Genomic DNA, 14749 nt, shown 5'->3' with positions numbered 1-14749 from the left:
TATGACATACTTAACTGAAATATTACGAAATACTACAGACACTTGAAATGGCAGACAGGACACATTTTTGCTTTTCCATTGTTTTTCTATGTAAACATGCGCTAGACAGATGTATTTGACTGGATGCATGTGCGCCTTTCAGTGTGAAAAAAGTTCTGGACAGTTGAAGGAACTGTCACTGTCCCGATCTTGCCAGTGCTGCATGGTCATGAAAGTTTATCAATTGCATGGGTTTTCAAGCCTTGCCAATTTAAGCATTCAAGTGCAAGAAGATGCGAAAGAGAACTCGCCAGGCTGTGTGGCAAGTTTTGTGTGTGCAAATCCAAATCGCACCTTGCAAATAATAAAATTAATTCTCTTTCACATCTCCTTGCGCTTAAACGGACAAATTCACAAATATTTATCTCAAAATGCCTGCCTTGGCGAGCATCCTAGTAAGCATAGTCGATTATGGCTTAAGTCAACGTAAACAGTAGAGAAAGACAATGCATTTGAATCAGTATATTGATTCTTTTTTTATTAATGACTGTTTACTTCAAAAGGGTAATGGATTGAGAAATCAACCTTTCCTTGAGCTTTTGATATATAAAAGGTAATCATAATATAAGAATATCCTGTAAGTTTCGGAGCTGAAAACGTCCTTGTTAGTCAAATAAAAGCTTTTATTGACAGCTGGCTCATCAAATGAGGGATCTGTGAATTGGCAGATCTGTGACGATAGAGAGCAGCGAAACGCCACGTAAACAGAAGAAGACAACGCCTAATTCTGTAGCCTTCACCCACCGATTCACGCTTGACATGTAATCGGTAAATAGCATAGGCCTACGTGACGCTAAACTGGATCGAGCTACCAGGCAATAAAAATGCCACTGAAGATTATAAAAAACTGTGCAGTGCCTGGTTGTGGAAGAACACAGTCGCTGCATAAGCTTCCTTCGGATTCCAATTTTTTTGGAATGCATGGTTGAACTTTATTTTTAATGAAGTTCCAGCTCACGTGGGTAAGACATTCTGCGTTTTTTCGCTTCATTTCACCACGGATTCTTTTATAAACATGACAAAGATCGAGGCTGGATTTGCAGACAGAACTAATTTTCACTTTGTTAACCTTGAGAGCTGTAATAGTAAAAACTTGCTAAAGGTTTTCGAGAGAGTTCCACATGTAATACTTAGCTATTTCATATGCAAAGATGTCAGCCAATCACAGCTGTGGGTGTTTAAACTAAAGTCTCACAGCAGACACGCCCCTTTAAACAGAGCGTTTAAATCAGAGGGCTAAAATCAGGCTAGGAAAAATGCCTTTTATTTCTAAATTATGAAAATTTTTGCTATAAAAATCATACTAACATTAGAAGTGCACACCGGGAAACATTTTGAAACGATAAAACAATGCAGTTCATGACCCCTTTAAAATTTACTCTTTGAAATTTATATTAGTCAGATTGTAGTTTTAGCTGTGGTTCTGAAATTGGAATCACTGGTTAAAGTGAGGCCGGTTAGTGAATAAGACTCTGGTTTTTGCTTTAAAAGTGGTGAAAACTGTTTAGTGAATAGGACCCACTCCGTTATGTTCTGTTCAGTTTGTTTTCATTTGTTACGTGTCCGCCACTCATCTCGTCTCCTTGGTTACCGTCATTATTAGTTCATATGTGTCAGCTGTGTTTAATTATCATTGTTTGTGTTTAGTACTTGAGTTGTTCCCTGCACTGGTCCGGTCACAGTTATGTAATTCGTGTTTGCTAGCTATCTGTCTGCCTGCCTTTGGGAATAGTATTATTAACACTATTGTTGTTTGGAACCTTCTTCTCCTGTATTCGTCTGATCGCCTGCATTGACCCCATGACAAAGATATTGCAGTAATTTATTTTTTTTCCTATGGAAGTCTCCAGTTATGCTTCCTTCATCTCTATAGAATTGAATTGCCATCAAACAAGATACAAGAAAAAATATCATGCCAACATCAGATTTACCTCCAGATGTGCAATCTTGCTTATGAAAAAACAACAAAAAACGGAATTATATAATTAACGAACAGATGATGCAGTATTTGAAGGGTCAGGTTGATGTTAAATTACCATAAAGACAAATCTGATTAGTTGTGATTAAAAGCAAGCTGCTTGACCCTTAATTATCTGTAATTTGAAGGCAAATTACTGTTTTCTTGCACAATGGATGAATACATTAGCCCTCACATCTGTTTAGAAATCCTCCTGTCTGGATGATGAGATGTTATTTCATGAAAATATTAAAGATACAAATGGGACAGTCAACATGTATATCTTGAACTGCAGGGCTTTCAAAAATATTGATTTTCTGTTTTTTTTTTTCTTCAAATTTTTCAATTACTTTGCTCATTTTGTTGTAACCTTGTAATGGATGGGTTTTGTTTTCATACTGTATGTCTTTTATTTGAGTCTTTGTACAGCTTTTGTTTTGAAGTTTTGTTGATGTTCTTTGTTAAGTTAATAGTGCTGTATCCGAATATGCCTACTTACCTACTACACAGGTTACATGATATCCAGTACTTATTAAAAAAGTGGCAAAAACACCAGCTACAATGGTTTCTTGTTCCTCACGCTTTGTTTTACATTATCAATAAAGCTCCATTACCAGGATTTGCCTCTGATGTATTCACAACAATGTGGCAACCAAACAAAAACGCTAAGCCTTGGAGAGTGAAAGTATGTAAAATCAATCTAAAGATAACAACCAAGAGCAGGTCTCCTGTTCTCGCACAGCATCTGCATGCTGATTAAACTCCTCATTTGCCATTGAAGTCAAGGAATGAAGAAGGTCAACTCCAGGGAGAGCAGGCAGAAAGCGACAGATCCTGCCCCTAGGGCTAATGCTGCCAGTGGGGATAAAGCCACAGTCTCAGTCTGCTGCACCTGATAATCAAGGTCTCAGCTCAACTGCCATGTTTGTTGAAAGGCAGGGCAAGGGAAGAAGGGTTGGCTCTGACCTGTCAATGATGGCACACATGTCGAGGCTGACGTTCTCGAAGGCTCCCATCTTTCCCTGCTCCACTGCGGTTAAGTCAGCCAGCTGATCGTCCACCTGAATGAGCTGCATACAACCCTGGAACGAGCGCTGGAGGGGAGATGCTCTGGTTCTTAAAAAATAACCTAAACAAACAAAACACATGGCAAAGATGTTGAAAAAATATATGTTATGACTATAATAGCAGATGTAATATGACTGATATATATTAACAATTTGTTAACTTGAATTTTCATTTTGCATACACTACCGTTTGGGGTCAGTAATATATTTTAATGTTTTTGAAAGCAGTTTTCTATTTCTATATTTTAAAATATCATTTATTCCTGTGATGCAAAGCTGAATTTTCAGTATCATTACTCCAGTCTTTAGGGTCATATGATTCTTCAGAAATCATTCTAATATCCTGATTTGGTGCTTAAGAAATATCTCTTATTATCATCAATGCTGAAAACAGTTGTGCTGCTTAATATTTTTGTTGAAACTGTGCTAATTTTTTTCAGGATTCTTTGATTAATAGTAAGTTCAAAAGAACAGCTTTATTTGAAATAGAAATTCTAACCCCCTGGAGCCGAATGAATTATTTTTTTATGACAGATGGATGCATTTTTATTTTAATCTATTTGTGGCCAATAACAAATATGGTGATGATATATTGTGTAGCCCTAATTAACTGTACACATAATGTTAAAAATACATTACATAAAATCTTATTTCAAAGGCTTGCGCATTGCATGCATCCAGAGATCCCAATCCTGCCTGGTTCACACGGGACGATTTTAAAATTGTCGGCCGATTTTCCAAACCTGAGAGACCCCACACACGGCGATAAAAAATCACGGGTCTAACAGTTTTGGTCGTACAGTGTGTGGTGCGCAGCCACACGGCAAAATCAACACATCACACACAAACCGATTTGACTCCTGAGCATTCCCATGTCAGACGGGAAATCTCGCAAAATCCCTCGAGATCAAACGTAATTTAATACTGTGCTTACGAGGATACTTGACAAAGTGAACATTTTGGCATACTTTTGTGTGTTTTTGTCCGTTCAAGCGTGAAGGAGAACTCAATGCGGCAGCGCGCTGTCTGAAGCGGCATTCTGTGCGCATGAGTTCTGTGTGTGTATGTGTGTGTGTGTGTGTGTGTGTTTGTGTGCATCACACAGAGAGGAGATTTACAGACAGCGCGCCGCCAGTACAGATTTAAGTTCTTTTTTGTGTTTTATAGCGCTTGAATTGTTTCTTAGCACTTGAATGATAGCGTGATAAAATACTATAGTATAGAGCAGCCAATGGATGAAAGAAAAATCTACACGCCACAGTCCACAGGCTGCATGCTCGTTTGTCGCGGGGGACACCACACACGAGGAGAAATCGGGCCAAAACAATCCAACATGTTGGATATCCCCGATTTGAGATCGGAGCGGTCCCGAAGTCCTTCCGAGCAGACGAGAGCAGTCTTAACACACCACACACGGCAGGAATATCTGATCAGATTATTTTACGATATCAGAGCATCCTTAAGATTGTCGGAAGGGGTGAATCGGGACTAAAATCGGCCTAATTATCCTGCCGTGTGAACCAGGCTTAAGTCTGTTAACTATGTTATTACCCGTAACTCAACATTTCAAAAAAATGTCTGAATCATGCTTTAATTAAAGTTGGAGAGTTTCTGCAAGAACTATTTTGCCCTCAAGTGAGACACTTAACCTCATACTGTAGGACTGAGATCTGTGTACTATATTTCTCTGGATAAAAAAGGTCAAACTAAATTTAACACAAAAATAAAGTCAGTGAGTGTGATCTAATGTCATATGTGTGAAAGGTAATCTAATGTCATGCATGCAAAAGCTGAACATAAGGACCATTAACTGGGGAAAAACCTATCAACCTAACCTCATTAACCAAGTGATAGCTTTGACACCAAAAAAGGTCATGTACATCGCAAACAATCAGCCAACTTATCTACTAATGAGATAAAAATACCTAGAAACACTGAACAAAGTCAGATTTCTCCATATGGACCGCTGACATTCCTAGGAGAAAATGCGCAACCTAGACCCCAAAGATTTGGCAAATCCACAGGGTTGGTTACGCTTGTGTTAGAGGTAAACAAAGCTTTCCATTATGCCGATCACAGAAAGGTCTATTGAGATTCACCTTGCGTCCCCCTGACATTAATCTACAAATGAGAGCATCTGGAAGCATCAGTGTTTGCAAGGCACTTGCTTAAAAAAAGAAAAGAAGAAAAGAAAAGAGAAAAAAAACAAAGTTCCTCAAGTTTGCTGGGCCATCTGTCTTGTCTGCTTCTTGCACCTGTCCAGGAGTCTATATGCCTGAGCAGTCAACAGAGGAGAATGAGGAAGATGGGCTATTGGAAGACACACTGAGGGAAATGTGACTCACTACAGAGGAAAACCGAGAAAAACAAGCATCTGCTGACAAATTAAGGCAGGGCTGCAGTGGCATCTCAATGATTGCTGGGATTTGTGGGGATCTGGGAGGCCGCCAGGATCCGTGATCAACAAGGGACGTGGGAAAAGGCAGGCTTTCGTCACCCACGCTTGGATGCGACTTCCCGGAGACTGCTTTTGTCCCATTCTGCTGTCGTAATTAATTGAGGAGAGTCACATTTCTGACAAGATAACACTCTAAATTACGACTGAGGCCCACAACTCACACTCCTGACGGGGTTTCTGAGTAGCTTCTGCATGACTGTGTTTACGTGCTGCTGATGATTTTGCAGAGATTGGAGAATAACTACTGTAAGATTAATGAGTGTCTATGGGCTCCATGTATTATTCATGACTGGCAAACGGAATATGGAGGATTCCTGTGGGAAGCCCATGCTGTAAATTTTTATCCTCATCAATAAGCCGAGTTCAGATGTTAACTGTTTTTGTTTATTCTGCTATGGATAGTCTATAATTATGTTAAGGTGTATCCAACATTGGTTGTTTTGATGGCCCCCTTTTTGGTTACACTTTATTTTGATGGCCCCCTTAAGACATTCTGTTGACTATAAGTAATATAGCACCTACAATATGTCAACTAACTCTTAATTAGTTGAGTTTTTGACTGGTAGGTTTATGGTTTGACATGTACATGTAAAGTTACTTATAGTCAGTAGAATGTATGTTGGGAGATCATCACAATAAAGTGTTAGCAGATATTAAGCAGACAGTCTACTAATCCTCTAATAGGAGTTAGTTGACATGGAGGTTCAACATTACTTATAGTCAACAGAATGTCTAAAGGGGACCATCAAAATCAAATACTACAGAATATGAGTTCAAATGGTGTGTAAAGCAGTCATTTTTCCTAAAGTGACATGAATCAAGATGTCTCAGAGGGCTTTCTTGAGCTCACTGTGTTCTCAATGAGGCCCAAAACAGAGTAAAAGTGAGGGGAAACAACGTAATTAAGGTGAAAAATATAATATTCTTAACAGGTCCATAAACTGGACTGAACGGGTCAAACTGCAACAGATGGGCTGATCACAGAGTAAACAGCTCACCCACTCGGACAACACCACTTTTGTTGATCAAATCTAAATTAACATAGAATTATATGAAATGAGCCAGTGAATAACCCAGCGTTCAGTTGTATACCACCTCTGCAAACATCACGACGTATGCGCCTTTATCAAAGATTGTTGGTCTAAAGGAGACACCAAAAAAAAGAAAAGAAAAAGTTAGATTTACTTAACTTTACCAAGTATAAATTAGTTCGGTAAATGTCAAATGGATTTATTTAGCCATTTACTGAACTTAGAAAGTAACATGTTACATTCAAGTTTAAGTTCATAACTTTATTCATTTTAAATACTTAACATTTATTTTCAGTTCATATTATGTACACTAGAGCATTCAAAATTCTGGGGTCAGTAATATTTTTATTCTGCAAGGGTGAATTAAATTGATCAAAAGTGACAAAGACTAAAGGATAAAAATAAAGAAATTCACATTTCAAATAAATGCCATCATTCTAAACTTTATTCATCAAAAAAAATTAGGCAATTTCTACAAAAATATTAAGCAGCATAACTGTTTTCAACATTGATAATAAACAAATGTTTGAACAAATCAGCATGTTAAAATGATTTCTGAAGGATATGTGACACTGAAGACAGGGGTAATGATGCTGAAAATTCAGCTTTGCCATAACAGGAATAAATTACATTTTACAACATTAAAACAGAAACAGTTATTTTAAATTGTAATAACATTTAACGATATTAATGTATCTTTGATCAAACAAATGCTTGATTAGTCTTGATTAGCATAACTAAACATTTTACTGACCCCAAACTTTTGAATAGTACTGCAAACCATTAAAATGACTCAAAATCAAATTACTCAATTCAATTTGATTTTTTTTTCTATAAATGGTATGGTGATGCGGAGAAGAACCCAATTGCAGACAGTAAATACTTCACACAAGGTTTAATGACAAAAACAGAAAACAAAACCCATGAGGGGGCAAAACAAGACAGGATAGACTATTTTGGACTGACAAGACTAAGACTCAGACAAAAACTAGACAATAAACTAACAGCCAAGACAGGATCAAACTCTTCTTTCTAGACAAGACTTTCAACAGGTTACTCACGGATTGTTTCACACAATGAATGACAATGAACCGGCACAGGACAGCAAACACAAGGGGATTAAATAGGGAGAAACTAATGAGGGAAACAGGTGACAAGGGTAAAGCAATGATGACTAAACGAGGATAACAAGGGGGCGGGGCGAGGAACGAGACAACTCAAGCACATGGCCCAGCAAAAGGCCATGTGTGTGAACATAAAACATAGGTCTGTCATGATCCTGCCTCAAGACCAGGGAAAATCAAAGACTAGAAGGCAGAATCATGACAATAAAACGAAATGCAAAAATCTTTTTGAGTCAGTGTAATAAAAATAATAGCCAAACAAGTTAGTAACAGCAAATAAAAACTCCACTACAAGCCATATACTGTTTCAAAGAAACATTTGAGAGTCCATTTTCTTTACTCCACTCTATTACAAAGTTATCAAAACAAAAGCTGACCTCCTACAGGTTGATAGGTATTTCAAAGTTCTAATCTGAAGCAGAAGAACTCTACGGTCCATCTATGTTTAATGTCTCCTTTATTACAAAATCCAATCTACTGCCTTCTCCCATCAGACAGTCATTAGTTCGGTGAGGTCTGCCACAAATGTGCAGAATCATCCTCTGTAAAATAGGTTTGGGAGACTACATCTAACCAGAGAGGATGTCGGGAGACAAGCAGTCCCTTTCTTGGAAAAACAAAGATCTATTCTCCTGGTTCCACATTTAGACAGCTAAATACATGCGAGACGGTGTTTTGGAGACATTGGGGACTGATGGGAGTTTTTTTGTTTGCTAGAATATTCCATCAGGTCTTAAATGATCAAACATGTGCTAAAACTAATTATGTTTTGTTCGCAGATGAGCATCTTGGGCAAAGCAAAACTGGACCCCATTGACTTTCATTATTATGGACCGATTTTTCTAAATGTCTTCAGTTAAGTTCAACAGAAAAAAGGAAAGTCATACAGCTTTGGAATGACATGAGGGTGATAAATTATTTTTATTTTTGTGTGTGCTTCATTTGTCTTTCGCCCAACAACAAGGGGGATTTTTCCTTAAATGCTAACTTTTAGGTAAGGCAATTTGTTTATATATCACAACCAATATGAACTATTTAACAGTTCAGTGGAATGGTTAAAATTGTTGTTAACTGAAATAAAGCTGAAATAAAAAAAATAAAATTTAATCAAAAACTTTAACTTAAAACAAACCCTAGAAATTTGAATTAGAATAAAAAAATAAATGAAAGTTTAAATGAAATAAATTAAGTTTAAGTTAAGATACTGAAATCACACATAAATAAATAAAAAAAGATTAATATATTTATTTTAAATAAATTTATATAAATTTAAAACAATACATTCTATATTAGTATATAAGTATACTAAAATAAGCATAGTTCATGTAGAAATGTATCGATCTGAAAATCATAAAAAATTCATTTTGTTTAAAAATGCAAATCAATCTAATTTTTTTTTATTTTTTATTTTTTTTACAAAATGTAAAAACTAAAATGTGATCTTCTGTCAGAATGGATCAAACTTTTGTTGTGCATAGCAACATAGTGCTGGTGTTTATAAAAGTGCTATGATATTTTTGGAAGACAAAATAAGGTCCCTTTATACCCTCCCTTCAGAATATCTATACTCTACAGAACATTTTATGTATATCATGTATTGGATTTGGACCTTATAATGTTTTATGCATGCATATCACAGCTCTCCAAATACTTGTCTGAAACAAACACAGATTCTGTGGCAGGGAAATCCAGTAGTTATGGAAAAACGATGTGCATCAGGTCAGTCTGTCTATCACTGTAATGAGGATCTGAATCAGCTGTATATCTGTTTCTTGGGTTTATCTTGCACAAACACACATAACTGTCTTTGCTCTTTAGAGTCATTATCTCACGCCTGCTAACAGTAATAACCCACCGGTAGAGGCACAGAGGGTTCACTTTCCAATCTGCACATTGCAAAATACAAACTTTCTATTTTATTTATCTATCTATTTCAAGGTACACTGGTATTCTGCTAGAGAAAGCGATGATAAAATCGTACCCACATTGAATGGGATGCCAAACAATAGCATAAATAGCATCCCCAGCATAAAGAACATACTACAAAACCTTTTGAACCATTTAAATGGTTTTCTGAACAGAGATAAAGCCCTTTCCTAGATTTAATGTATACATTCATACTGATTTTAAGCTGAGAAGCCATCATAATTATTGCATTAAGCTGACGTCTGAGAAGCCAACCCAACCCAGATAAACAAGCATCATTCCATAGGACTGACAGACCTAAGGGAGATTGTTATGCAGTGCAGTCTGCCAACACGTGCATGAGTGTTCACACTGATGAAATGCATTACATCTGCCTGAGTGAGGTGAATGGGAATATATGAGCAGGAATCAAAATCTTTTCATGCGCTGCCTCTAGAAACCTAATTTGTTCGTCCTTTTTTGTGTGTGTGTGTAGCTGACCTCGCCATTGCTAGCTCAGTCTGATCAGATCCCTGCCTTTGATGATTTTACCATATTAAATTTAATGTGCCCAGGTCCATGCTCTACAATTAGCTTCCATGCATAAACAGCCTCAATTACCTGTGCTCATGCTGGTGGTTTCACAAGATAAACAAGAAACTTGGTGTGTAAAGATCTATATTTATACACATTTGGCAAAAAACAAAAAACAAAACTGTACTCGAAATTGCTCATTTATAGCTTAAGTGTCTTCTAACACGTGTCTCCTTGCTTTATAATAATCAACTGAATAAATAGCAACCTTGCTTTATAATGACCATTCATTGGCTGGCAATGGAGCATTTCTGTTGGGCCAAACACCTTGAGAGTCAACAAAGCTGCCAAAGCTCAATTTGTTACACCAATCATTTAAAGGATGGCCCAAATAAGGAGATTTTAGTTTAATAATTTAATTGCTCAATATTAGTGCAGAACATCTGCACACACTAATGGATATCACAGAGTCTGTTTGTTTACAGGATAGCACTATGGCGTGCAAAAGCAAAATGCATTAACTACTGTACACATGCCAAAAATAGGTTATGGCTGAAATCAGGTCTCTTAAACCAAGGGTTTTCAAATAAGGGTCCATGCAGGGAGGGATCACACAAGGAGGTGTTTGAGGGGCCACAGAAAATTTGAGAGAGAAGAAATATACTATACAAAATGTATTTATTTATTTTTTTGGGCTACGAAAGAAAAAAAGTTAACTTTAACTTAATAATTAAATACATTTAATACTTAGATTTTTGGTATATCTACCCAATATTTGACACATATTGGGTAGAGAAACCAAAAGAATATGAATCATATTTGTTGGCTTAATTGTTTCCTTTAGTTATTTTCATGCTTAATTATGCCTGTAAAATTATTGTATGAACATGTTACTGTTCTTTTCTGTTCACTGTTCATTCTATTGCTCGTATTTTGTCTACAGCAGCGCACATTTAGAGCCGCTACAGTGTAGAGTGTTCCTAGACACAGGCATTGTACTTTACACATGCTGCATGGTATCGGTATTTGGTATTGGATAATTTTAATGAGTACAAGTACACTAGTGCAGTTTTAAATATCGGTATCGGTGCATCCCTATCTACAGTATTTTTTATTACATTTACTAAATTTGTTTACCACATTTAATTTATAAATCCCCAGCGGCCATCAAGCGGACCGAGACCGATGAAAAGATGGGTCTTGGTCCGATTCCTAACCAACTCTGGTGCAGTTCGACTGAAATATGAATGCAACACGGACCAAAGATATCTAAATGAACCAAAAACAAGATGCGACCCAAAAAAATGACAAAATGCTCAAGCATATATACCGGATTTGTCTTCATCATAGTCGCAATGTTGCTCATTAATGTTCGGTACAGGTATTGGAATCATGTCTTTTTGCAGCAGATCTTCACTTGTGTGTGTGACGGAGGGATTCCTGTCGCAGTTTTGACTCCTTTACACATATAACAATCTCTTTGTGAGATCTCAGCTGATAAAAATATCATAATATGCATGCACATACAGTACAATGACCGGTTATAGCCCAGCATGCAGCATTGGTTTGGATATTAGGTAAATTCCATCACAAAATATACGCCATAAATGACTTTTTTTTTTTTTTTTGATTCATGTTAAAAATGACAGTGTGAACGCTAAGCGAACCAGGACTAAATGTATCATTTTCTTTTTTGGTCCGGACCAAAAGAATCAAACTATGAGTGTGAACTCACCCTAAAATGAAAATGTAGTGAGTTATGTTTTTTTTTCCCTTTCCTATTTTAATGTTAGGTTTACACATCTACTATTACTCTGATAGAGGGCAGAACTAAATATAATACAATAATAATATAATAAAATGTAACACAAAGTATATAGAAAAGATACTATACTGTATTAAGAATTTGCTTTGGCTTTAAATATAAAAACCAATCACTTAATTTTGGAAGGTTAGAAGGAAGGAAGGTTGGATGTTTGGAGGAAGTTTGGAAGGAAAGAAGGAAGAAATGAAGGAAGGAAGGAATATTTTAGAACGGGGTCCCCAAAGGATCATCAATAATGTCTAAAACCCCCTGGCTTAGACCATGATCTGTCCTGTAACAGACAGATTTGGATCAACTAAGCTTCGATCAGAAAAATTGCTTCCTCTTACAGGTTTCAATCTGTGTTTTACAGTCATTCCCAAAGTTAACGTTCTTTGGCATACTCATATTCTGCCATATGGACAATCTTTCTAAGCTCAAATCAGCAGTAAACAAATCAGACAGTGCAGACACATCTCTCTATGAATAGTGATGGATGGAAAAGCATGATTGATAATTATAGTTTGTGTCCAGGTGAACCAACAGAAACGAAGGGAGGAGAATTGAAGCTTTTTGATCTCATTTTAGAAGCTGTCATGTGTAAATGTGCTGCTGCGCCGTGCCAGACCCAGAGCGGAGGGACTGCAGTTCTTACTTCTTTTAGCTGTTTTTGAAGATGTGTGAGTCTGATAAAGCTATCAGCCATGCAATCCCTCAGCCTCTATAGACAGGCAGGTTGATAGCACCAGACACTGCCGTCTATCTCAGCTGCCGGTTTTCCTTTGCACACTTGCCTCTCTGAGCCGCTGAACATGTTCTTATCTCTGACTTCCTGCCAATGGTCCGATCGGACAGATGGCTGGCTGAAGAGGGCACTGGGGTGGGTTAGTTTCCATCAGAGGGGAGAAATGAATGTGTATATGGTGGCACATGCAACTTTGGATCAAAAACTTAAAAAACGAATGGCAAAAGATCAGAAGGAAGGTCACAGCACCCTCCCACTCCATCAAAGTGAAATCGAAAAATGAAATGGTGTGACGTCCTTTCAAACAAAATCAGGCCAAACTGTTCGTTTTGGGAGTTTAAAACAGCTTGCCAAAGCTAAATTTCTGGACTTTTCAGATCGTAAACACTTTCAAACTACCATTGGTCCATGGCGATTACGTAACAGGTAGGTGTGCTCTGAGGCTCCGCCTTCTTTGATGTGGAAATCTCTCGATTAATTTCATTTGTTCAGTCTGTTGAGGTCAGATGTGAGTAAAAACATGAACACACTGGAGAGCCGCTTTATGGTATAAATTAAAGTCGTAATTTTAATTGAAAGAGTCACTGACACTGTTTTTTTTTTTTCATGTTTAATACTGTAAAGCTCCTTGCTTTAAAGCAATGTATTGTATAAAGTGCTATATAATGACTTGATTGTACTTTGACTTTGAGTATATCAGATTCCTTTATCTGACATCTTTGGACCGAGAGAAATCATGAAAACGGATGCTTCCAACAGCTATACAAGTTCTTGATTTTCTGACTATCTTCTTCTGACTACCAACTCAAGATGGCAGCGATAAGCCTAGCAAACTTTTTGATGGCTTTGCAAACAAGCATAGATGGACTAGCTATGGCTCGCATTTGACTTTTACTTTTATCTCACTTTTATCTCAGTTGCATTGTGAGGCCCAATGTTTTTCCTAGAAGATGCAGTTATTAGACTTTAAGTGAATTTTAAATAAGTGATATGTGTGATGAATTTTTTATTCATTCTTACATCAAAACTGTACTGACATTTTGCCTTAACACTCTGAGAGTTTAAAGACAATGGAAGATGTTCACACTAATCTGGGCAGCCAATTATTTCTTCTTTTAAGCAGACCATCCCTTTGTTAATGTTCTTTCATTTTCCAATTAAACAAGATTAAACATAAAGGCATATCAGCATATACTGTATGTCCATCCTGATTTATTTAAAGGGTCGTCTTTATGCATGCATAGTGAAGCAAGTTCTCAAAATCCTTTCTAGTGCTGGTCTCTCAGCAGAAATAAATTCAAAGGCCTTTGTAAATCAGTGTCAGCGTCCAATACACCAGGGAGAGTGAGAAGATCTGAAGATCTATTCTTATGGTACTTTGGCATTCTCAGTTTTTGTGTCTGTAAATTTCTGAACTTGCCTCCAAAGTGGTACGTGCTTCCTGTTGTTATCTGGACAGGCGAGTTGGTTCTCACAGCCGATGCTTCATCCCCATCAATAGTCAGCAAAGCAAAGTTCTCTTTGGCCAGGAAACGAACATCATGCCATTCTCCATCATTTAGTCCGGAACCTGTAAGAAAAGATGTACAACTAAATTAACATCCAAAACTATGTTGCAACCTTTTCACTGTTGACTCTGTCAAGTAAAAATACATAATTTCCACACTTGATTGCAAACATCTTAATATTTTTTTTAACCTAATTATTATTTATGTCAGATAAGTATATTGACAGATAATGTCAATTATCTGATATTTTAAGTGACTATTAACCCAGTTATGAGAGGTTTTCTCCATGATCTAATTTTCTGTTTGATTTTTTTTTTTTCTGGTACATTGGTCATGCCACAATTTTACAGTTTTACTGTATTTATGGTGATTTTTGGTTACAGCTTTGGTGAGCACACGAGACTTCTAACATAAAAAAAAAATCTTATCGAGTACAACCGCCAAACTTTTAAACGGAAGTGAATATATTATATATCATATGAAATAATAATAATAAAAGATAATACAAAACTACTTCATTATGTATCTTTTCTAAAGTCTTTTAATAATGATATTTTTTCTTCAATATGATATCAGG

At 36.8% G+C, this 14749-nt stretch overlaps 1 protein-coding gene across 2 annotated transcripts in view; it reads right to left on the bottom strand.

Moving 5' to 3' along the window:
* The window catches only part of cntnap2a (contactin associated protein 2a), a 386613-nt gene that overhangs the window by 157025 nt on the left and 214839 nt on the right, over nt 1–14749 (bottom strand). For both annotated transcript variants that reach the window (XM_079862570.1, XM_079862571.1), the window contains exons 9-10: nt 14085–14234; nt 2963–3125 (exon numbers count right to left, since the gene is read on the bottom strand). In XM_079862570.1, coding sequence (XP_079718696.1) covers nt 2963–3125; nt 14085–14234 — 313 coding nt within the window. The remainder of the gene's footprint in view (nt 1–2962; nt 3126–14084; nt 14235–14749) is intronic.

Source organism: Squalius cephalus, assembly GCF_949319135.1.
Source record: "Squalius cephalus genome assembly, chromosome: 25".
Lineage (NCBI taxonomy): Eukaryota > Metazoa > Chordata > Actinopteri > Cypriniformes > Leuciscidae > Squalius > Squalius cephalus.
Note: the sequence above shows the minus strand (reverse complement) of the source record. Positions and strands in the feature narration are given on the sequence as shown.